We start from the raw sequence: 24,703 nt of genomic DNA on the forward strand, positions 1-24,703 counted from the left end.
GTGATTTGACTGATTATTGTTTTAAAATGATCTCACTGTAGTAAGGAGAGATTGAACCGGGACAAAGATAGAATAATTTCAGGAGTAGATTCCTTAGTGTCCCTTACCCATTTAGCCCATCCCCCCTCCCACAATCCCTCCAGTAACCCTCAGTTTGTTCTCCATATTTATAAATCTCTTGTGTTTTGTCCCCCTCCCTGTTTTTCTGTTATTTTTGTTTCCCTTTCCTTAGGTTCATCTGTTTTGTCTCTTAAAGTACTCATATGAGTGAAGTCATATGATTTTTGTCTTTCTCTGACTGACTAATTTCACTTAGCAGAAAACCCTCCAGTTCCATCCACGTAGTTGCAAATGGCAAGATTCCATTCTTTTTGATTGCCAAGTAATACTCCATTGTGTATATATATGCACACACCACATCTTCTTTATCCATTCATCCATTGATAGGACATTTGGGCTCTTTCCATAATTTGGCTATTGTTGATAGTGCTGCTATAAACATGGGGGTGCATGTGTCCCTTCGAAACAGCACACCCGTATCCCGTGGATAAATGCCTAGTAGTGCAATTGCTGGGTTGTAGGGTAGTTCTATTTTTAGTTTTTTGAGGAACCTCCATACTGTTTTCCAGAGTGGCTGCACCAGCTTGCATTCCCATACAGATACTACTCTTGTCTTAATTCTTAACAGTTTTAATATACAAAGATTTGATCGTTCAGACACTCTAGTCTTTGTTCTTTGAACTCCTTTCTAAAGTTTGTGTCCTTTACATTACCACTCACATCCGTGATTGTACACTAGACCTTGGCATTTCCAATAATTGTATTCAAGTTGAAGCATTCCTCTCTCTGACTACATCTTCTGTCATTCCCAGCTCATTCTGCTTAGTATCAGACTTCCACAGTTATTTGCCACTCAGTAACTTATTTTAGTCCATTGATGCCACTACTCTACTCTTTCACTTTACCTCATTCCATTATGTTCTCAACCCTCCTCCAGTTTAATTTCAGGCTAATCATTCTTACTGTCTTGCATTTAGCCTTGACTCCTATATCCCACTTGGTATAACTCTCTTGGCAAAACCACAATCTTGATTAAACCCAGCTTCCCTTCTGTCATGCTTTGCTTATGCAGCTGACCATCATGAGAGAAAAAACACATGATACCACTGGTCCTATTCTCGATTCATGACCATTTATCTCAAGTAGACTCTTAATGTTACCTGGCAGTCATACTGTGCATTAGCAGTGTTTCCTGTCTTAAATGTCCAACATTTTATCCTCCATCCTCATTCGCAGACACTGGCACTGCTTCTTACTTCATTGAGAAAACTGAAGCACTGCAAAGAACTTATGCAGTCTTCCTCTACCATACCTACTTGTCACCAAGCACTTGCACCCACATTTCTACATCTGTCTGTTATCTTAGTTGAAGTCTCTTCTTCTATGAAGCCAGTTTCTCTCCTTATGCCTTAGATTCCATCTCATCTCAAGTAGTTGAGGAAATTGCCTCAGCGGTTTGACTTTCTTTGCCAGTGTCAGTTTTTTACTTTAGCAGTTTTCCCACCAGTATTTTAATATTCTGCTATTTTTTTTCTTCCATCCTTAAAAATGAAAGAAAATGTTAAAACCTTCTCATTAACCCATTTTCCCTGCTGGCAGCTATCCCTGTTCCTCATTGCAGCAAAATATTTTGAAAGGATTGCTTATCATCATGGTCTCCTAATGTCTCCTGTCCTGTTCTCTCTGTCAGCATTTTATCAACATTGTTCTTTTCAAGGTCGCCAATAACCATTGAATTACTAAATCTAGAGGTCACCACTTGGTTATCATCTTAATACTTGACAGATCAGCAACATTTGACATGGTTGATCATTCCCTCAATACATATTACTTACTTGGCCACCAAGAGACCACATTCTTTTAGTTTTCCTCCTACCACACTGATTGCTTCTCAGTTTCATTTGCTCATTTTTCTTCATCTCTTAATGTTGGTTGTGCCAGGCATTACTTCATTATCTACAGCTATAGATTTATGGCTTTAAATACCATCCATATGCTGGCGATGTCCATATTTCTATTTCTAGCTCAGTACTCTCTCCTGAACTTTCAGATTTATCTATTCTATAAACTGTAACATGTCTTCTTGAGTGTCGGCTTTCTCAAATATAATATATCCAAAATAGAACTGATCACTTACTCCAGTTCTTTTTCACTGGCAGCCTTGCCCTATCTCAGTTTGTGGCGGTTGCAGTTTTTCCATTGCATAAGCCAGAAATCTTGGCACGATCTTTGATTCCGCTATTTTCTCCTACCCAAACTCAAACTTACCAGAACATCTTTTTGGCTCCCCCTTCAAAATACATCCCTGAATCTCATAATTTCTTATTACCTCATTGCTATTAGTTCCATTGCTACTAGGCTGGTCTCAGCCATCATCATTTCTTGCCTGGATTACTGCAGCAGTCTCCTCAGTCATCTCCATACTTCTGACACTGCCCTCCTTCAGTTTATTCTTAACTACTAGAACAGTCTCATGTCTGATTCGCTCCCTGCTCAAAACCTGCAGTGGCTCTCCACTTCAGAGTAAAAGTCAGATTCCTTACAGTGGTCTGTACGTTAATATTTCATCCACTACTACGTTTCCCCCCTCACTCTGTACTTTCTTGTTTCTAAAACATGGCAGAGATGCCGCTTCCTGCCTGTTTTCTCTGTCTGGGGCTCTGGGTCCACTTGTTTGCATGGCTCACTTACATACATCCATGAAGTCTGTTGCAAGGTAGTTTTGCCAACGAGATCTACTCTGATAAATGTATTTAAAATTGCAGTTTTCCCCTTTACTCCTAATCCTTCTTATCCTGTTTTGGTTTTCTTTCTTTCTTTCTTTCTTTCTTTCTTTCTTTCTTTCTTTCTTTCTTTCTATGTTGTACTTATCACCTTCTAAACTTGTTCTGTAATTTACAACTTATTTTTTGTGTACCTCCCATTAGAATGTAAGCTCCTGAGGATAGGTGTCTTTGTTTTATTTATTGCATTCCAAGACCCTAGAACAGTATCTGACACACATTTAGACATTTCATCTATCAGCAAATACTTATTAATTTAGGTATAGGAAAAAAAAGGTATAATAGGCCTGCCTGAATATAGGATGTCAGTTCTATCTTTTTATTTTCATAGAAATCAATTTTTAATTAAATAATTGAAGGGTACTTGTTCTGTATCTTAATTGGAGGCCCTCGCTCTTTTTAAAAAGTATGTATGTATGTATGTATGTATGTATGTATGTATGTAATTTCTGCACCCATCGTGGGGCTCGAACTCATGACCCTGAGATCAAGAGTTGCTTGTGTTTCTAACTGAGCCAGCCAGGTGCCCTGTAGAGGCCCCTGTTCCTTTATTTGGAGTGTTTAATCCCATGACATTTAATGTAATTATTGATAGGGTTAAGTTTACCATTTAGTTTTGTTTTTCATTTTTCTTTTCTCTGTGTGGTTTTTTTTTTTTTTTTCCCTGCTGTGTTTCAACTTAATAAACTGTTTCTGGTATTTCAATTTATATCCACCTTCAGGTTTTTTTTTTTTTTAAGTTTATTTTGAGAGAGAGCACTTGTGTGAGTGGGGGAGGGGCAGAGAGAGAGAGAGAGAGCGCGAGCGAGCGAGAGAATCCCAAGCAGGCTCCACACTGTCAGCACAGAGCCTGACATGAGGTTCAAACTCACAAACCGTGAGATCATGACTAGAGCCAAAATCAGGTGCTTAACCAACTGAGCCACCCAGGCGCCCTACTTTCAGCTTTTTAAGCTCTAACTCTATTATTTTTAATGATTGCTCTAGGGCTCATGATACACAACTTTAACTTACAGCCTCCTTATCATCATTTCCTACTTTACGAATACAGTAACCTTACAAAAGGATAATTCAGTTTATCAGACCCTCATCCTTTGTACTAATGCCATATCATTTAATTATACATACTTTATAAATCTTACCTTACGATACCTTTTTAAAAAAATAGCTGTCTTTTAAGGAAATTATGAGAAGGGAAAATAAAATTATAGATTTTATATTTTTCCATTTATTACCATTTCTATTTTTCTTTATATCTTCCTGTTTATATGAGTTACCATCTTTTATCATTTTCCCTTTCCCGACGAATATCCTTCAGGATATTTATTGTTTTGTAGGTCTGCTGCAGTGAATATTCTCAGCTTATGTTCATTAGAAAATCTTCAGTTTAGGTGGATGTTTATACTAGTTACAGAATTCTGGATTGACACTTTTTTTTCTTTAAAGATTCTAAAGCAGTCATTATTTGTATTCTGGCCTCCTTTGTTTTTAATGATACTATTTATATTGTTCTTCCCTGAACACCTTGTTGTCTGGTGCATCTCTGGCTACTTTCAAGATTTTCTCTTTTTGTTTGGTTTTCCCCCATTTGACCATTATGTTCTAAGATACATATTTCATTCTGTTTATTCTGCGTGTGGTTCACTGACATTCTTTGTCTATAAGTTTATGGTTTTCATCAAATTTGGGATGTTGGCCATTATTTCCTTAAGCCCCCGCCCCACCCCCTCCCCATTATTGAAATCTTCTAGAACTCTCAATCTATAACTCTCGTATGTTAGGGTATTTGTTTTTCTCACATGGGTCCCTGAGGCTTTGATCATTTTCCTTTAATCTGTTCTTTTTTAGACTTATAATTTTTCGTTTGTATTCATTTTCACTAGTCCTTTAGCCATCTCTGTTTGCTGCTAAGCCCATGCAGTGAATTGTTTCAGTTACTGCACTTTTCTAGAATTTCCATTTCTCTTTTTATAGTTTATTTTCTCCGCTCAGATTTTCTGTTAGTTCACTCACTAAAAGATGTTTTCATATAAATTGTGTTTTGTTTTGTTTTTTTAAGTTTATTTGTTTATTTTGAGAGGGCGAGAGAGAGAGAATCCCAACCAGGCTCCGTGCTGTCAGTGCAGAGCCCAACGCAGGGCTTGATTTCATGAGCTATAAAATCATGACCTGAACCAAAATCAAGAGTCGGACGCTTAACTGACTGAACCACCCAGGCACCCCTAAATTTTGAATAAATATAACCCACTTAAAGTCTTTGCTAAATATAACATCTACACCATTTTGGTGTCAGTTTCTATTGAGTACATTTTTCTTTATTTTGAGTTATATTTTACTGTTTCTTTGAATGCCTAGTGATTTTTTTAAATTGAAGTTTGGAAGTTGTGGATGTTACATTATAGAAACTTTGGATTCTTTTATTTTCCTTTGTAGACTGTTGATTATTGTTCTATCAGGGAGTTAAATTACTGGTTCATCACCTTGATATCTTGTATAAGCTTGGTTTTCTGTTTTTTAAGGGATGATCTAAGGAAAGCCCAAGGTATTTCCCAAGCCTCTCTAACTTGGTTGGACTCAACTTCTAAATTCTATTTCTTGGAAGATGTTGTGAGGGTTTTAGGCTTTGTCGGGACAGGGTAGGCCTAGGATAGAATTTATTCCAAACGCAGTTTTTTCTTTTAAGATATGGCCTTTCTGGTTTCTCAGGTAGATTGCCTGGGGAGGTAGACAGAGTCTTTTCCCCAACTAGCTTAGGTGGAATTCTGTCTCTTAGAACTGCTTGGCTCTAGTTTCTCTGTTCCACAGTCAGTTTCTTAGCAACTGCTCTCTTAATCACCAGCGCTTGGACTGGGGTGAAGCAAGGAAGGTGCTTAGAGCCAATGCATAAGGAGGGGCTCCTTTTCATGGCTCACCCTACACTGGCACTTGCTCCATCTGAAAGTCAGAGCCCCCTTATGTTCTGCACTCTGGGTCTCCTTTGTCAAACCCTAGTCCCACCCCGGTACATCACCAACTACAGTGCATCACTTCCAGTGTGATGGAAAGAGCATTAGTCCCAGGGTGAGGGAAGTGGGAGGTGTAGGTTAATTACAGAGAAGATAACCCAGGACCTAACTAGGGGAGGTGAAGGAAGTCATTGCAGAAAAATGAGAGAACAAGATTTTGGTCTGGAGACAGGAAAAGAAGTGAAGGGTCAGATGCAGGTTGGGAAAAGCCCTGTGATCAGGATGAAGCTAAATGGCTTAGGGGCGCCTGGGTAGCTCAGCTGTTAAGCATCTGACTCTTGATTTTGGCTTGGGTCATGATCTCACGAAGGGCTCTGCGCTGACAATGCAGAGCCTGCTTGGGATTCCCTCTTTTTGCCCCTCCCCTACCGATTCCCCCTCCCCCCTTTTTTCACTCTGTCTCTCAAAATAAATAAACATAAAAAATAAATAAATGGCTTAGCATATGGAGAGTGAACAAAATTGGGTTGCCAGGAGCTTGCTTTTACTGGGAGCTAGTAAGGTCTCCTGTTAAGCCTTGCATAATCTCATGTTGTGCATGTACAGCCCAGATATTGACCAGGGACTTGTGAGGAATTCATTTATTTTGTGTCTCCCCCCCCCTGCTCCCCAACCTCACCCTGTATGGCTTCCTCCATTCCAGTGTCCTGTTCACGAATTCCAGCTGCTCAGTAGTCCCAAATTCTGACTTCTGCCTCTTGCCTCCTCAGCTCAGACTTCTGGGCTCTGTTTGGTCTCCAGTTCTCTGTGCCAGTTATCCTGAAGTTTTCAATGCACAGGATGGTGGTGGGGCTCTCTAAAGGATTGCCTGTAGTCCTGTGACTGAATATAGTTGCCACACATATTTCTTTCTTATTTTTTCTTATATATTTCTATCTATCTATCTATCTATATATATATATTTATATATATATAGATAGATAGATAGATAGATATAACTATAGTTATAGTTTCACATATTACTTTTCTACCATTATAGTTTATAGGCCCTGGTGGCAGGCCAGTCTGGTATCAGTTATTCTGTCATGGCTGAGAGTGGATGTCATGTATGTTCCACCTTAATATTTTTTATCCTCAATTGAAGTTTTGTGTATAGTTGGGTATTTGTAGATTGTTTTTTAGGATCATTATGGTTTAAGTGAGTGTGTTGAAAATATGAGGCATTTTTGTTAAAGAACAGGATAGTTTATAATAGAAGTCACTTGAATAGAACTATATAAGTGAAATTTTTCTAAAAGATTTTCCTAAGAAAGAACTTTTCTTGTAATTAGGCTTTTATATTGAAAAATAGATAAATGGGTGGGTAGATAAGATGGATGAATCAGCTTTAGAGCAGATATCTTTCAGTCCTTGATGTAGACCTACCTGGAGAGCTTTAAAAAAATACTGATGCCATAGTCCTACTGCACACTGGTTAAATAAGAATCTTAAGTTATATTTTGGGTATAAAAAATTTTTATAGTATTTTAAAAATACTGGCAAATCACACCGGGTGATTTTTGTTATTCTGTGAAGGTCAATAACCTCTACTTTAAAGAACCTTTGCCAAACTCAGTTTTAAGTTTTTCTGTAAATTTTTGCAGAGTTCAAAAAGATTTCAGATAACATCCAAATTGATGGTAAAAATGACACCTAAATTCATATATATCATCAATTTTCTCAGGGAGCTAGATTCAGAGCCGTGATGATAAATCAAGATTTCCTATCCAGATATATTGTTTTCATGTAGTATATTGTTGGACAAAAGCAGCTTGTTTATTGAACTTCATTCCGTATCCATTCAGCTCTTTTGTGTAGTAAATATTTGAATCTTCACCGTATACCAGGTATCATGCTAGGTGATGACTGTGTATAGTAATAAAAAATACTGAGATGGTCTTTGCTATCTTGGAGTCTTACAGTCTATGTGAGACTTGAGATTGAAAATATGGCTCAGTAGTAGTTCACTTTAGCAGTTAACTCCAAAATAAAATTCATTCCTTTTTGGTTTTGCAGAAAAAACGTTAATTTTAGGAGCGTCTGGGTGGCTCGATTGGCTAAGCATCTGATTTTGGCTCAGGTCATGAGCTCACAGTTCATGAGGTTGAGCCTGCATGGGATTCTCTCTCTCCCTATCTCTGTCCCACCCTTGCATGCACGTGTGTGTGTTTCTCTCTCTCTCTCTCTCTCTCTCTCTCTCTGTCTCTCTGTCTCTCTCTGTCTCTCTTTGCATGTGCAGGGTAAAAAGGGTACTTTTAGTATTATAGTTTGTGTGCCTATCAAACACCTAGGCCTCAGATTCACTTACCCAGCAGAATGATTGTTTATGACTAGAAAAGAAGAATTGAGTATGGCTAAGAGTTAGCTTAAATGAGAGGAATATCAGGAGAGAAGATTTGAGAAATAAACCTATTCAGAGTAATTAGTTACCCATTTAGCAAAGTAATTAGTTACCCACACAAAGATGTGTGTTGGTAAAAATGTTAATTGGTAAATCATTACAAAAGTAAAAACTCCATTGCTTGGTCATTTTCCTTTGCAGTGGTGCAGACATGATTCTGATCATTGATGGTTCTATCTATGATTTCTGCATGGCTGGTTCCTATCTTTTAAAAATTTATTTTATTTATTTTTAATTAATTAAATTTTAATTTGAGAGAGAGAGAACTGGGGAGAGGGGCATAGGGGGAGAGAGAGAGAATTTTAAGCAGGCTTCGCATTCAGTGAGGAGCCTGATGTGGGGCTTGATCCAACCACCCTGGGATCGTGACCTGAGCTAAAGTCAAGAGTCGGATGCTCAACCAATTGAGTCACCCAGGTGCCCTTGGTTGCTATCTTTGAGATCTCAGTATAGACTCTTCAAGAACCCTTTTCACTCATGTCATCTCTGTCACAACTCTATTTAAATTTTTGTTTTCTCCTTTCTCAGGATGTAAGGAAAGGAAGAAGAATACCATATGTTATCTTGTTTACTGCGGTATCCCTACCCTTTGAATGCTTTCTGGCAAATAGAAGAATTCAGTGCATATCACTAACGACTGCATACTTTTAAAAAGTTTTAAAGTCACAACATGATATCATATATACAGAGAAGTACTTAAAAGTACAGTGTAAGCAGTGACTAAAATATCTTTACAAATCTGGATTTTTGGTGTATTTTTATATCTACCTACTTGATAAATGAAACTTTTATTTCTTTAAAAGAATTTTTTTAATGCTTACTTACAGTTGAGAGAGAGAGCATGAGAGGTGGAAGGGCAGAGAGAGGGAGTCAGAATCCAAAGCAGGTTCCAGGCTCTGAGCTGTCAGCACAGAGCCTGATGCGGGGCTTGAACCCACGAACCCATGAGATCATTCCCTGAGTAGAAGTTGGATGCTTAAGTGACTCAGCCACCCAGGTGCCCCTTCTTTCTTTTTAAAATGTTTGTTTATTTTTGAGAGAGCATAAATGGGGGAGGGGCAGAGAAAGAGACAGAGAATACAAAGCAGGCTCTGTGCTGTCAGTGCAGAGCCTCATGCGGGGCTTGAACTCACAAGTTGTGAGATCATGATAGGAGCTGAAACCAAGAGTCAGTTGCTTACCTGCCATCGAGGCACCCTGGAACCACTAGGTATTTTTTTTAGTTCTGTGAAAAAAACTTGCTGACACACTAAATGGCATCAAGATTCAGAAAGTTTGGGAGCTTCTTGGCTATAGTTTATCCATTGTTTTATTTTTATTTCTTTTAAAAAATATTTTTACGTAATCTGTGCATCCATTGTGGGCTTGAACTCACAATCCCAAGATGAAGAGTCACATGTTCTATGGACAGAACCAGCCAGGTGCCCCTCTGTTGCCAAATATTCTTAATTGTATATAGTGTTTTAGAGATACCCCACTTCTTTGGCACATGTCTGTTATTTTTTTCCTTCTTGGTTCTAAGACCTTTCATGTTGATTCGTTTTCTTTTCCTGAAGTTTATTATTTTTAGAATCTTCTTTAGTAAGAGTCTAGGGTTTCAGTTTGTCTAAAAGTATCTTTACTCCGCTCTCACTTTTGGAAGTTTTTTTTGCTGTGTATAGCATTTTATGTATAGGTTGTCAGTTAATTTTTGTTGTTAGCACGTCAGTTGTACAAGCACATTGCCTTTTTGTTCTTAAGAGGTCAGTAAACTTTGTTTTTCTTTGAAGGTAACCAGTTTTTGTTTTCTGACTGCTCTTTAAAACTACTGCTTTTAGTTTGGTTTTCTCAATCTTTGGATTATGTCTTTCATCAGTAATCTCTCCAAATATTACATCTGTTCTTGTCCTTCCTTCTGAAACTCCAGTTAGATGTATATTAGACCTTATATCATTCTTCGTGTCTCTTAACTTATGTTTAGTTTCAAAATGCAAGATAGGCATTTTCTTCTGAACAATCTCAGTTCATGAATATTCTTTTTAGCCATGCTAAACTTCCATTAAATCATACCATTACATTTAAAAATGTTAAAATCTGCCAGCCAAACACCACCCCCTCTTAAAACCTTATGTTGAGATGTGTTATCAAAAAAAGTATACAGCACCTTTGTATTCTTTCCTCATCTTTTTAAATAGTTGCCCGACCATTTGCTAGCTGTTTCATTCTTTAAATTTAGTAAACATAGATATTTTGCTTCTGTTAGTGGGTCTTTTCTTCCTCTTTGTTTTTCTGTTGATTTTTACTCATTTCCTTATATATATGGCTTTTGTAAAGTAAGAACTTTTCATTTACTTGAAAAATTATTTGTGCAGATTCTTTGTCTAGAATTATGATGGTTTTCTCATTAAAGGATTGAATTTCCTTTTGCTAGTGCCTAGAAGCACTACCAGTTGGGGCCATTAAATTTCCAGAACAATGGGGCGCCTGGGTGGCTCAGTCGGCTAAGCGTCCGACTTCGGCTCAGGTCATGATCTCGAGGTCTGTGAGTTCGAGCCCCGCGTCGGGCTCTGTGCTGACAGCTCAGAGCCTGGAGCCTGTTTCGGATTCTGTGTCTCCCTCTCTCTCTGACCCTCCCCTATTCATGCTCTGTCTCTCTCTGTCTCAAAAGTAAATAAACGTTAAAAAAAAAAAATTGAAAAAAAAAAAAACATTAAAAAAAAAAATTTCCAGAACATTGTTTTGGACTACCAGACGATGTGTACTTTGTCTAAAAATCAACGTATGTGGTGCTTTGTGGCTTCTATTTCTAAGGGTTTTTCCTTCCTGTCTTCCACAGCATTATTGTAACTTTTGTTTAGTCCCTTAGAAGTGTTTACTCTTTTTACATCTTTACACTGAGGTGATAGTTCTTTTATGTGGTGTAGCTATGCACATGGGAAAGCATCATCACAGTCAAAATAGTCAGTGTATTTTTCATCCCCAAAAGTTTCACCTTTGTGTTGAAAGGTAATTTTGCTAGATAACTAAGTCCTTTGCTGACAGTTTTCTTTCAGTAATTTGAAGATACTGCTCCACTCTGTGACTTGCACTGGTTCCATTGAGAAGTCTGTTCTGTTTTTATTCATCTGTATATAATGTATCTTTTTTTCCCTTTCCAACCACTTTTAAGATTATTACTGGCTTTAAGCAATTTGGAAACAATATACCTCAAGAGTAATTTTCTTAATGTTTCTTGTGCTTGGCGGATGTTGAAGTTCTTAGATCTGTAAGGCTGTTTTTTTTTTCTTTTATCAAATTTGGAAAAGTTTACACCATTATTAGAATTTCTTCCAATATTTTTTTCCTCCTTCGTCTCCCCATTTGGGGATGCCAGTTATACATATATTAGAGTTATCACAGGTGTCCCCAAACTCACTATTCTTCTGCTCCTCCCACCCTCATTTTTTTCTCTGTTTGATTTTGGATTGGATTAACAGTAGATTAGACATTGTAGAAGAAAAGATCCATGAATTTGAAGACAGCATTAGAAAGTAATAGCCTGTTGTCTTCTGTAACTGCAGTATCAGCTGATGTCACTGTGTGCCCTTTGAGATTTAATTAAAGTTGGCTTTTATTCCCTGTTCTCTTTATGTGAGAATCCTAATGTCTTCACCAAGCTTTCTTGAAATTTCTACCCTTTTAGGTTCCCATAGTTGCTCAGAGTTCCTACTCTCTGCAATTCTTCCTGAACTCTTAGGGCTTATTATCATTTCCCCTTCATATAGAGCCTTAAGTAAGGAATATAGTCTCATTTTAAAATTTTCTTAAAAACATGAAGTCTCGGGGCGCCTGGGTGGCTCAGTCGGTTAAGTGTCCGACTTCAGCTCAGGTCATGATCTCGCGGTTTGTGGGTTCGAGCCCCGCGTCAGGCTCTGTGCTGACGGCTCAGAGCCTGGACCCTGCTTCGGATTCTGTGCCTCCCTCTCTCTGCCCCTCCCCTGCTCACACACTGACTCTCTCTGTCTTTCAATAATAAACGTTAAAAAAAATTTTTTAATAAAAAAAAAATGAGGTCTTTATGTGCATAGTAGACTTTTTGTTGTTGAAGGATTGAGGTTTTACATTGTTACAATGCAAATCATTTAAAATTACTGGTAAAAATAGCAGTGACAACTAATTTTAAGCCCTTACGGTGCTTCAGTAAGCAAAGCACTATGCTTATTAAGAGCTTTGTGTATTTTGACCAATTTAATTCTTGAAATAGTCCTGTAAACTAAATATTAATTATAAATTTGTTTAAAGAAGAACCAACACACAGAGGGTTATCCAAATTATTCATCTGTTACTGTGAAGATGGAACATACATCATTAAATTTTCTAAAGATTAAATGAGAGAATCCATGTAGGATACTTAGCACAAGACACCTGAAAACATAAGTAAGTTCTCAAAAGAGCTATTGCTATCTATACATTGATAAGTGCTTAGATAATATGATATTTGGGACTTATTTCAAAGTAATTTTGAAGATAGAGTGGTGGGGGGTATCAACAAAATTATCTATAAATAGATACTCCAAAAATACTTACTTATTTATTTATTTAGAGAGACAGCGTGAGTAGGGGAGGGGCGGGGGGGGTGGGTGGAGAGAGAATCCCAAGCAGGCTTCACACTGTCAGCGCAGAGCCTGATGCGGGGCTCGAACCCATGAAACCACAAGATCATGACCTGATCCGAAACTGAGAGACGCTTACCCAACTGAGCCACCCAGGCACCCCACTTTTAAAAATATTTTTTTTAATGTTTGTTTATTTTTGAGAGAGAGAGAGAGAGAGCCCAAGTGGGGAAGGGGCAGAGAGAGAGGGGAACAGAGGATTTCCGAAATGGGCTCAGAGCCCAATATGGGGGTGGAACTCATGAACTGTGAGATCATGACCTGAGCTGAAGTTGCACGCCTAACTGACTGAGGCTACCCAGGTGCCCCTAAATAGATACTTTTGAAAATGGATGGTAGGTTCAGTGGAATTGAACTGCTAATATATGTTTAAAATTTTATGTTATTTTTAAAATGGAGTACTGAATTACAAAAGAAACTGAGTCAGAATTACTATGTGGCAGGTTTAAAAAATGTTTCCCTAGATACTAGTTTGGTTATAAACTAAGATGATACATTTTTCTAGAAGTGCCAGAGTAAAATCTTATCAATTGTTACATGCTGACAGTTATTAAATAATACTGTGATTACTTGGTGAGTAGCATCCCTGTACAGCTCAGGACCTAGTAAGACTAAATGTGCATTCAAAAGTTATAGTTTGGGGGTGTCTGGGTGGCTTAGTTGGTTAAGTGTCTGACTCTTGATTTCAGCTCAGGTCATAATACCAGTGTTGTGGGATTGAGCTCTGAGTCAGTCTCCGTGCTGAGAGTGGAGCCTGCTTAGCATTCTCTCTCTCCTTCCTTCTCTCTGTCTCTGTCTCTCTCTCTCTTTGCCCCTTCCCTGCTTGCACTCTATTTCTCAAATAAATAAACATTTTCAAAAAAGTTATGGTTTGAAGTTAGTAGATAATTGATTTTCAGTCTTTTTACCTTTTTTAAAACATAGTTTTTTGTTGTTGTTTTTTTAACTGTTTATTAAAATTTTTTTTTTTTGATATATGAAATTTATTGTCAAATTGGTTTCCATACAACACCCAGTGCTCATCCCAAAAGGTGCCCTCCTCAATACCCATCACCCACCCTCCCCTCCCTCCCACCCCCCATCAACCCTCAGTTTGTTCTCAGTTTTTAACAGTCTCTTATGCTTTGGCTCTCTCCCACTCTAACCTCTTTTTTTTTTTTTTTTTTCCTTCCCCTCCCCCATGGGTTTCTGTTAAGTTTCTCAGGATCCACATAAGAGTGAAACCATATGGTATCTGTCTTTCTCTGTATGGCTTATTTCACTTAGCATCACACTCTCCAGTTCCATCCACATTGCTACAAAAGGCCATATTTCATTCTTTCTCATTGCCACGTAGTATTCCATTGTGTATATAAACCACAATTTCTTTATCCATTCATCAGTTGATGGACATTTAGGCTCTTTCCATAATTTGGCTATTGTTGAGAGTGCTGCTATAAACATTGGGGTACAAGTGCCCCTATGCATCAGTACTCCTGTATCCCTTGGATAAATTCCTAGCAGTGCTATTGCTGGGTCATAGGGTAGGTCTATTTTTAATTTTCTGAGGAACCTCCACACTGCTTTCCAGAGTGGCTGCACCAATTTGCATTCCCACCAACAGTGCAAGAGGGTTCCCGTTTCTCCACATCCTCTCCAGCATCTATAGTCTCCTGATTTGTTCATTTTGGCCACTCTGACTGGCGTGAGGTGATATCTGAGTGTGGTTCTGATTTGTATTTCCCTGATAAGGAGCGACGTTGAACATCTTTTCATGTGCCTGTTGGCCATCCGGATGTCTTCTTTAGAGAAGTGTCTATTCATGTTTTCTGCCCATTTCTTCACTGGGTTATTTGTTTTTCGGGTGTGGAGTTTGGTGAGCTCTTTATAGATTTTGGATACTAGTCCTTTGTCCGATATGTCATTTGCAAATATCTTTTCCCATTCCGTTGGTTGCCTTTTAGTTTTGTTGGTTGTTTCCTTTGCTGTGCAGAAGCTTTTTATCTTCATAAGGTCCCAGTAATTCACTTTTGCTTTTAATTCCCTTGCCTTTGGGGATGTGTCGAGTAAGAGATTGCTACGGTTGAGGTCAGAGAGGTCTTTTCCTGCTTTCTCCTCTAAGGTTTTGATGGTTTCCTGTCTCACATTCAGGTCCTTTATCCATTTTGAGTTTATTTTTGTGAATGGTGTGAGAAAGTGGTCTAGTGTCAACCTTCTGCATGTTGCTGTCCAGTTCTCGCAGCACCATTTGTTAAAGAGACTGTCTTTTTTCCATTGGATGTTCTTTCCTGCTTTGTCAAAGATGAGTTGGCCATACGTTTGTGGGTCTATATCTGGGGTTTCTATTCTATTCCATTGGTCTATGTGTCTGTTTTTGTGCCATAAAACATAGTTTTTACTTTTATTTTAGAGCGAGAGCATGAGTGACGTAGAGGGGGAGAGGGAGGAAGACAGGAAGAGAGAGAGAATCCCAAGCAAGCTCCACACCCAGTGCAGAGTCTGACGTGGGTCCCTGTCCCATGACCTTGGAATCAGAACCTGAGCCGAAATCAAGAGTTGGTTTCTCAACGCACTGAGCCACCCAGGAGCCCCCTCAGTCTTTTTTAAAAAAACTGTTCTTATTCATCTCCCAGTCTTTACTTATGAGAACCATGTTTTCAAGAATTTCTGAGCAAACTGCATTAAACAGTAATTTATTTCTCAAGAAAAAACACATATAATCCATGATGATGATTTCTGTTCAAAAGTAGATAACCAGTGGTATATTTAGTATACTCAGTTTCTATAATTCTAACCAAAACCACTGAAAGTCTTACCTAGCCTGTTCTAACTAAATCATGGGCACCTGTAATTTTTACCTACACATTTTGAAATGCTGAATATAGCTCATTGTGAGTAGAAGCCCAGGTTAAGAATCACTACTTCTGCTTCATATGCAAGATTAGCACCTAAGAAATGGCTTTCGTGTATTTACATGTTAATCAGAATTATACTTAATCTATTTATATGTTATTCTTTTTTTCCTCCCCATTTCTATAATTTTGATTGAAAATGCAGTGTTACTCTGGCTAAGAGAATCAGAAGTAACTTGTAGCCAAAATTACTTCCATATTGCTTTTTTGTTGTTCAAGCTCCATTTTTTTCTTCTGAGTATATAATTGAAATTAAACAAGTGAACAGAGACAAATCTGATTATCACTATTCATTCAAGCTCTTAATTGTTCACTATTATTTATTATCTGAAGGCAGTTTAAGCAAAATGTGCAAGTCTTTTTTTTAGCATCTGGCATTTCTCCACTTTTCTAGTTTTGCTTTCTTTTCCTTAGTCTTGAAAATGACAGCTTCAGAACTGTGTAGTTTTATACATTCTGATTTTTTTTTCCCCAGCGAGAGAGAGCTTACCTTCCTCCTAAAGTTTATCTCAAGCACTCTTAATTATCCTTAAAACATCCAGCTCAGATGTTAACTCCTGTATAAGTGGAGGAAAGGACACATACTTAAATGTAGGTATATCATAGTGTGTTTGCTTACTACTTGCTCACATGAATCAACAAGATACTTCTGTGCCTTTTTTTTTTTTTTTTTGTTAACATTTATTTATTTTGAGAGAGAGAATGTGAGCAGGGGAGGGGCAAAGAGACAGGGAGAGAGCTATTCCCAAACAGGCTCTGGACTGTCAGTGTGGAGCCTGACACAGGGCTTGATCACATGAACTGTGAGATCATGACCTGAGCCGAAATTAAGAGTTGAACACTTAACCGTCTGAACCACCCAGGTGCCCCAAGAAGATATTTCTAGAAGCAAGATTCTAAAACATTTATTTTTAGGTGAAAAGAGAAATACATTTGTACAGGGTTAAATTTTACAAATTAAAATTTTGTGAATTATGATACCAGTTGACCTTTCTACCAAACGCCTTTCTATTTATGACATAATCTAACTCAAAATCAAATTAGACAGAGTCACAAAGATCTTTCTTCCTCCCAATCTAAAGCTCACGGAGTTAAAAAGGTTAGCATGGTAATCTCATATTCCCACTTCATTTGTACAGATTAACAAAGTAAAATTTTATTTTGGATATGGAGAAATTATTATGGAATAAATCAAATGTTCTTCAATGAAATAATGAAATGAAACAGCAATCTTTAGGTTACCTGTCTTATAGTAGATAGTTTTATTTTAAAATTAAAATACCCTTGTCCTTTTGTGCTACTTAATACCTTCAAAGGTATAATACAAGGTATACAAGTGCTAGACTTTACATTATACATGGGTGGGGTTATTTTTGCTTTAAAGAAATTCTTAAAAATCATAAAGTGGTCAATTTTGTTATATGTATTTTACTACAATAAAAAATTCTTCGAATCATTGCAGAAAATAAAAACCTCACTTGCTCTGTAACACCAGTCCTTATATTGCTCTACATTTTGCTTTCTGCTGCCCTCCATTTTTCCTTTTCCTCTTGAACCTAGCACTGGGAAACTTTCCTTCATCTTACCAAACTTTCCTTAGTGGTCACAACTTCCATGGCCTTTTCTCCCTTGATTGAGATCTTCACTGAAGACACAAACATCTAGATGCTCATAGTCTTCCTGTTAATACCAGTTCCTGCCTTTACTTTAGTGATTTTAGTAGCTACATAGACAGTTGTAACTTTGTCAGTATGTTGAACTCATTTCCAGTGGCATTTTGCATGTGCCTTAGGTAGGCATTTAATTTTAGGTAATCCTATGGACCTTACTTTAACTAGAGCCATGTAAACTCCCAAATCATCGTAGATGCTGGTATCTCCATTGTCTAAGCTTGTTTGTGCAACTATGCTAGCTAGTATTATGTTTTGATACCTTATCTGAATTATTGTCAAAGAGTTCTAGCTGATCATCCTGTTTTCCCTTTTCAGATTTACTTTTCTATGTCTGATGAATTTCCTAGAACATAAATCTGATTATTACATCTTGGTTAGAATTTTTCAAGGGTTTCCCATTACTGAGAAGATAAAATCCAAATATTAGCATGGTATACCCAGCCCTTCACAGTCTGATTCTGGATTTTATTATTATCTCCTATTCTGACCTTTGCATGGCTTTCATTGGCTAAATTGAAGTCTTTGTAGTTCCCCAAATATGCCTCTGCATTTAGCATAGGATATTATTTTGACTTCCCTGTGAAGCTTTCCTTGGTATCAAGGCTGACTTAAGCAGTATGTTCTTCTTTCAGTCTATATATATTTCCATTATAGCTCTTATCACCGTATGGTGTCATTTCATATGTGTGCCTATTTATTACAAGAATATGAAGAATAATGGATTTATTTTTTTTTTTTACTCATGTATCCCTAGCATACAGAAGAATCCCAAAAATATTTGTTGACTCAATGAGCAATTTACACAAAGGAAATAAAACCAGCAAAGAAAACCATTCTATCTTCCTAGTAATCAAAGAACTGTAGTCTTTACTATGGAGTCCAAATTTTCACTGTAATAATATTAGGAAATACTAACATACACCACTCATGTTAACAAAGTTATAAAACTGGTGTTGGTGATTTTTAATTGATACAACTCTTTTGGAAAATTTTGACTAATATAGTATGGGGAGCTGAAAAATTATTTCAAGTAATGAATGTAAAGACAAGATAAAAATTAGATATAAAATTGTGTATACATTATGATTACACTTGTATTTTATTTTTTATTTATAAGATTTTTTAATGTTTTACTTATTTTTGAGAGAGATCTATATAGGGCATGAAATGGGGGTGAAGCAGAGTTAGAGAGTGACACAGAATCTGAAGCAGGCTCTAGGCTCTGAGCTGTCAGCACAGAGCCTGCCACAGGACTCGAACTCATGAGCAATGAGAGCATGACCTGAGCCGAAGGTAGCCCACTTTAGATTCTGTGTCTCCCTCTATCTCTGCTCCTCCCTTGCTTACACTCAGTGTCTGTCTCTCTCTCTCTCTCCCTCTCTCTCCCTTTCTCTCTCAAAAATAAATATTAAAAAATTAAAAATAAAAAAAAATAAAATGCATAATAAAAAGACTAAGGAATATAACCATGGTAGTTAGTAGTGGTTTTATGATGTTAAAACTATGGGTAGTTTCCCCACCTTTGAAAGTATTTTCTGTAATGTTACAGATTTTATGATATAAAATGTATACAAGCTTCTCCAGTAATTGAATTTGAAAAAAAAAATGTAATTCTGAATCAAAATTCTAATGTAAGAGCACTTGAACAGTTTTTAAGTAAATTTTTCTGGTCTTACAATAAATAGCTTCTTAGGCGTGGGTCAGAAGGAAAGGGATTGGTAATTAAAAGTTGCTCATGGTAGGGTGTGTGAGGCCAGCATAGAATGCAGATAATTTAAGTTATGGTCTCAAGATTGAATCATGTAGCAATTCTTCATTTTAAGAATTTCAATAGTAAATATTCTGCTTTAAATGTGGTTTTGTTTTTGTTTTAAGGTATCAGTTTCTTGAAGAAGCTTTTCAAAACCAGAAAGGTGCAATTGAGAATCTACTGGCTAAGCTTCTTGAGAAGAAGAATTATGTTCATTTCGCAGCTACTCAGGTGCAGAACAGGTAAGTGTGTTGCCTTAAAACCATAATTTCACTTTAAAAATTATTATACACACTAGATCCAGTTTAAATTTGTTTCCCTTCTGTATTAAGCATATATAGAAAACATTTTTAGAAGGGTAAATATATATAGAAGTTTGAGTTTGGATTATGATATGTGTTAATTAAGATTTAATTCACCAAAATTTTGAATACTCTTAAAATACATCTTTAACTCTTTTCTAATCAGTAAAACTCTATTCTTTGTAAAGCCTTATTAGTTAACGATGGAAAAAGCAGTTACTATGTAGAGTTGAATTATAAAACTTTTAACTGTGTGGTTGACATAGTATAGAGGAGAGAGTATGAAGAATGTCTCCTGTAAAAGAAGCATTTTTAAAGACACTACTTCTCGCAGAATTATTATTATAACTCGTATGTAATAGCACACTTTATGGCACATAGTAAACTCTCAAATTTTGACCATTGCTATTATTTTTATCAGTAATCCCATCAGCATTTAAAAATTCTATTCAGGTTAATTTCTCAAAAAACTAAATTTATTGATAAGGCAAGGTGGAATAAGTTCCATAAGTGAGTACATTAACAAGATGAGGATTCTTGGGGTAGAAAGATGAACACTTGGAGCTGGCATAATTAAAATCTGTATATTCTTGGAGGTATGAATAGGATTAGTAAGTATTTTTCAGTTTCACGAATATTGAGACTTTTGGTATTTCTAGAATATTGAAATTAATTACTTTATTTAAAATGGCAATACTTAAAAATATTAAATGGATGAATGAATAGCGCATTATACATTAGACTATAAGGTGGCAGAACTTTCATCTTAAGAAGTGATACCAAAAGAAAATAAAGTGTACTCCAAGGTTGTAGGTAATATGTAACAATGCAGTTGACTCTTGAACAACATGGGTTTGAACTGTGTGGGTCTATTTATATGCAGATTTCCCCCCCGATAAATATAACATTTTTCCTTTCTCTAGCTGGCTTTATTTATTGTAAGGATACAGTGTATAATGCGTGTAGCATACACAATATGTGTTGATCAGCTGTTTATGTTATTGGTAAGGCTTCTGGTCAACAGTAGGTTATTAGCTAAGCTTTTGGGGTGTCAGAAGTTATACATGGATTTTTGACTATCTGGGGATAGGTGCTCCTAACCTCCACTTTGCTCAGGGTGAACTGTATATACTTTACATGCACTAATTATGGATGGTTAATTCTTATGAAAATATCAGGATGTTTTAGTAATACTGCTGATATGTTGTGGGTGATATTGGAGAGGATAGCTAGCTGTCTTATAAATTACAGATGGATGTCCTTTTCAAAGAAAAGATACTTGATTCGTATGGCAGTCCCATATTTTTGTATATATGTTTTGTACATATTTTGTATATATGTTCCTGAATCTATATATAGAGAAGTAGAACAAGAAGTTTATGTGTTACAAAATTGCAGAGGGTTGGAGAAATTCATGATTTCATCTCCAGAAAGATTTTTTTTAAAGTATTGAAATCTCCAATGTTTCTTTCCCTTTAGACACATAATGACCTATATCTCCATTTTCTAATGTACATTGATTTCTTTCTTCACAATTGAACATGTAGTAGACATGCTTAAACCAAAGGGAGTCTGACAGTGGCTAACTGTTCACTACTTTTAGCAAGCTTAATAATTTCACTATTTGGCAGAGTCATTTTAAGTTAGAATCCTACATTATCATTAGTAATCAGCAGTCTTATTTTTAAAAAGACATTTTCCAATCACATTAATAAGGACAAAATTGAATAAAATTTTCAAATAAGTGCCCCAACAAGCACTGAGGTATAGACAAAGGAGGGAAAATTATATTATTATTACTCAAATTTGAAAAGACAATTTAGAGGTTGGAAGTGTGGGTAATAGTTTGTAAAGAAGTTAGAATGTATAAAAGTTGAAGGCTACGTTCTTTGGTTGTTTAACATTTTATACATTTATATCGGTAGGATTCTCCCCCACCCATGAAATAGGTATCAGCAATTTCATTTTTGCAGCTGAAACCTTCCTATTCTAAAACATCGAACTCTTTTAAAACTGGATTGAAAATGTTTTATGCCCTTAATTCTATGCAGTAGGAAAATTATTTTGAGAAGAACCTGTGGAAGGAGGGGGCACATTTTAAGTGGTTAAGTTGTAAGTGAAAATAAATGCTTCTAAGCTTAATTCTTACTGTTTCAACAGATAATTACTGTTCGCAACATTGTTCTTTTGCACATTGTTTTTGAAAAGCATTAAGTAGATCCAGTGTGCCAGATTTGACACTAAATAGCAGTTGTTGATGTCAGATGTTTATATATCACATTCATGTCACAGGAGCTAAAGGAGATTGCCATCTAGATTAATAAACTACCTTTATGAATTTAATTTAAAATTACTAAATATTTAATCCATTCTTTGTCTGTATAAATAACTTGTTTAGACCAAACTGAGTGCTCAGGTCTACCGAAACATAAGTTGTACATTTTGACAAGGGTTTCATTTTAATTACTTGCTTAAGTGCCCAGTTGGATGAATTTCTGTAACAGTTGATGATTCAGAGACATAGGATAAGTTGATAACCTAATGATGCATTTCTCTTATTCAGGATAAAAGAAGTAAATGAGACTAACAAACGAGTAGAACAGGAAATTAAAGTGGCCATTTTCACCCTTATCAATGAAATTAATAAGAAAGGAAAATCTCTCTTACAGCAGCTAGAGGTATGGTTCAAAACCAAAATAAAACAACAACTGCTTCTCTTGCTCTTTAGCTGTTTTTAATGTTTATTGAAAGGTCTTTTAGATTGGTTGGGGGGTATGGAAATAAAGACAAATTAAAAACATTTTTCATTTCATTTTCTATTGGAAAATAGAGCTTTACTGAGTTAGTTAATTTGCAGCCCAATTCAGTAATACTGATTTTAGCTGTATAAATGAGGAGATAGTGTTGTCCTCTTAAGAATTAAAGAATTATTACTAAAATGTGATATAAACAAAGACAAAGCCAACCTACTACTCCCCACTCCCCCACCCCCATCCCTGAATATAGGGCCTCAACTTAACTTTTACACGTGAATGTATACTGGGGTCTGCTTGAGTCATTTGTGTTTTACTTTATTTTAAAAATATTCCATAGTTTTGCTAAAAATGCTGCTCATTTTGAAATTTATAAACTTTAAACTTTTTGCATTTTTTAAGATTAATATGCAGATATAAATTTCCAGATAAGAATCCCGTCAGTTTGAAATCCAAATTAAGTTTTAAACAGAGTTGTCTCTACTGACCACAGTTCATTGTTTCTCAAAATTTGGTACTCTTTAGTAGGTTCAGGTGATAGGGGGTTGTGTTTTCTGCATCATCAGTAGCAATTTAAGCTATGTATTTGATTTTTTAAATTTCTATTACTTGTAACCTCAACATTTCCACAGATTATTTTCTGTTCTGTTCCCTCATAGATCACTGTAGAAATACTAGACACATAGTTACATACAAATGAAAGAAATTATGTTGGCAGTATTATTTCTGCATTTCTGTCTTTTGAAATACATCTTTTTATTGAGACACAATTGTGAGATTAAAAGTACTCTCACACATACCATTAAAGTTGGAGGTCTCTTTCCTCTTGTACATTCAGCTGATGCATTTAACTCTAATAGATTTTGTTTTCCAAGACTGTACGTGGTGAACACTGAGCAGCAACTATTTCTGATAACCTTTTGATGACCTTTTAACTTACTGCAAATACACTGTAACTGTAGGTCGAAAATAATCGTAAACCATTTCAAGAACTTTTGAATGAAAAGATGCCTTTTAATGCTAAAATATACAAAAATACTGAATCATAAATCTGCCACACACGCCTAACATGCTGAATTTAAGGAATAGATGTTTTCTAGTGTAATATGTTCTTAAACTTTTTAAGTAAAGGTTTTCCTATGCTTGGTAGAAGGGATGATTTCCAGGGAACTTGTGAATCAAACTTCTATCAGTTGAATACTTTTATCCATCATTTTGCATTATAAAATGGGCAACTTGTTTTCTTGGGAAAAAATTGCCCAATGAGTCAAGTTGAGGTGTTCAGAAAATGGTCAAGTGCAAAGTAGATAGGTTGTTTGGCATGCCAAATGTCAGAGCATATAAGATATCACCTGTCCCTTCCGGGAGTTTTAGTTCCCAGGTAGTTTATTTTTCCTTTGCAGCATTTGCCCTCAGATTGGTCCTTCAATTCTTATTTATGCTCTTGTTCTTTGAGAACTTTTGTTATTTCAAAAGGTTCCTTAACTCTACTCTTAGAGCTTTAGAATTTACCTTTCTCATTTTGTCTTTTAAACGTATTTGAAGGAAGAGATTTTAACTTTCGCCTCCTGCTATACCAGTAGGTGGCACTGGTAACACAAAATTTTCTTTGGACCTAAAAGTGTGGAGTTGATTATATCAAATTTCTAAAGGTCAGCTCATTATGCCACAGATTCTGTATATTGGATTAGCCTAATAGATACTATTTTTATTGTTTTTTAATTTATTATTTTTTAAAATTTATTTATTTTAAAAGACAGAGAGGGAGGGAGAGAATCCCAGGCAGGCCCTGGGCTGTCAGCGTGGAGCCAGATGGGGGGCTCAGACTCAAAAACTTTGAGATCATGACCTGAGGCAAAACCAAGAGTCAGACGCTTAGCCGACTGAGCCACCCAGGAGCCCCTAGATACTATTTTTAACAAAGACATTTTATCTTCTGAAGGAAAAGGGAGACATCAACTAACAATTTTTATATGTGGAATGCCCCTTTGTTAGCTTTGAGAACTAAGTTTTAGTTCCGCCTTTGTTTGCCTAAGTTTAGTTTCCAACTTTTCTTTTGATCAGAGGCTCATTACATAATGAGATGCCTGTTAACTTATCCTGATTTTAAAAAGTAACGTAGGTATTGTGTTCGTTTGCAACAGAAACGATGAGTTGGATTTTTCATATAGAATTCTTCATTGAACTCTTGTTCTGTTTCAGAATGTTACAAAAGAAAGACAGATGAAGTTATTACAGCAACAGAATGACATCACAGGCCTTTCCCGGCAGGTGAAGCATGTGATGAACTTCACAAATTGGGCAATTGCGAGTGGCAGCAGCACAGCTCTACTGTACAGCAAGCGACTGGTGAGACACATAGTGTGTTTATCCCCAGGTCTTTACATTGATTTTATTAAGACTTACATTCAGTGAACTGTAGCTGTTTCAAGTCTAGATTTTGTATTTTTGCCAATGTAACCGCCACTGCATTAA

General features: G+C 36.4%; 1 protein-coding gene across 2 annotated transcripts in view; it reads left to right on the forward strand.

Annotated features, from left to right (window-relative positions):
- TRIM33 (tripartite motif containing 33) overlaps positions 1 to 24,703 on the forward strand; it is a 130,670-nt gene that overhangs the window by 73,753 nt on the left and 32,214 nt on the right. For both annotated transcript variants that reach the window (XM_060625426.2, XM_060625427.2), the window contains exons 5-7: positions 19,299 to 19,415; positions 22,039 to 22,153; positions 24,431 to 24,577. In XM_060625426.2, the coding sequence (XP_060481409.1) occupies positions 19,299 to 19,415; positions 22,039 to 22,153; positions 24,431 to 24,577 (379 nt within the window). The remainder of the gene's footprint in view (positions 1 to 19,298; positions 19,416 to 22,038; positions 22,154 to 24,430; positions 24,578 to 24,703) is intronic.

This window comes from Panthera onca, chromosome C1 (assembly GCF_046562875.1).
Source record: "Panthera onca isolate mPanOnc1 chromosome C1, mPanOnc1 haplotype 2, whole genome shotgun sequence".
Lineage (NCBI taxonomy): Eukaryota > Metazoa > Chordata > Mammalia > Carnivora > Felidae > Panthera > Panthera onca.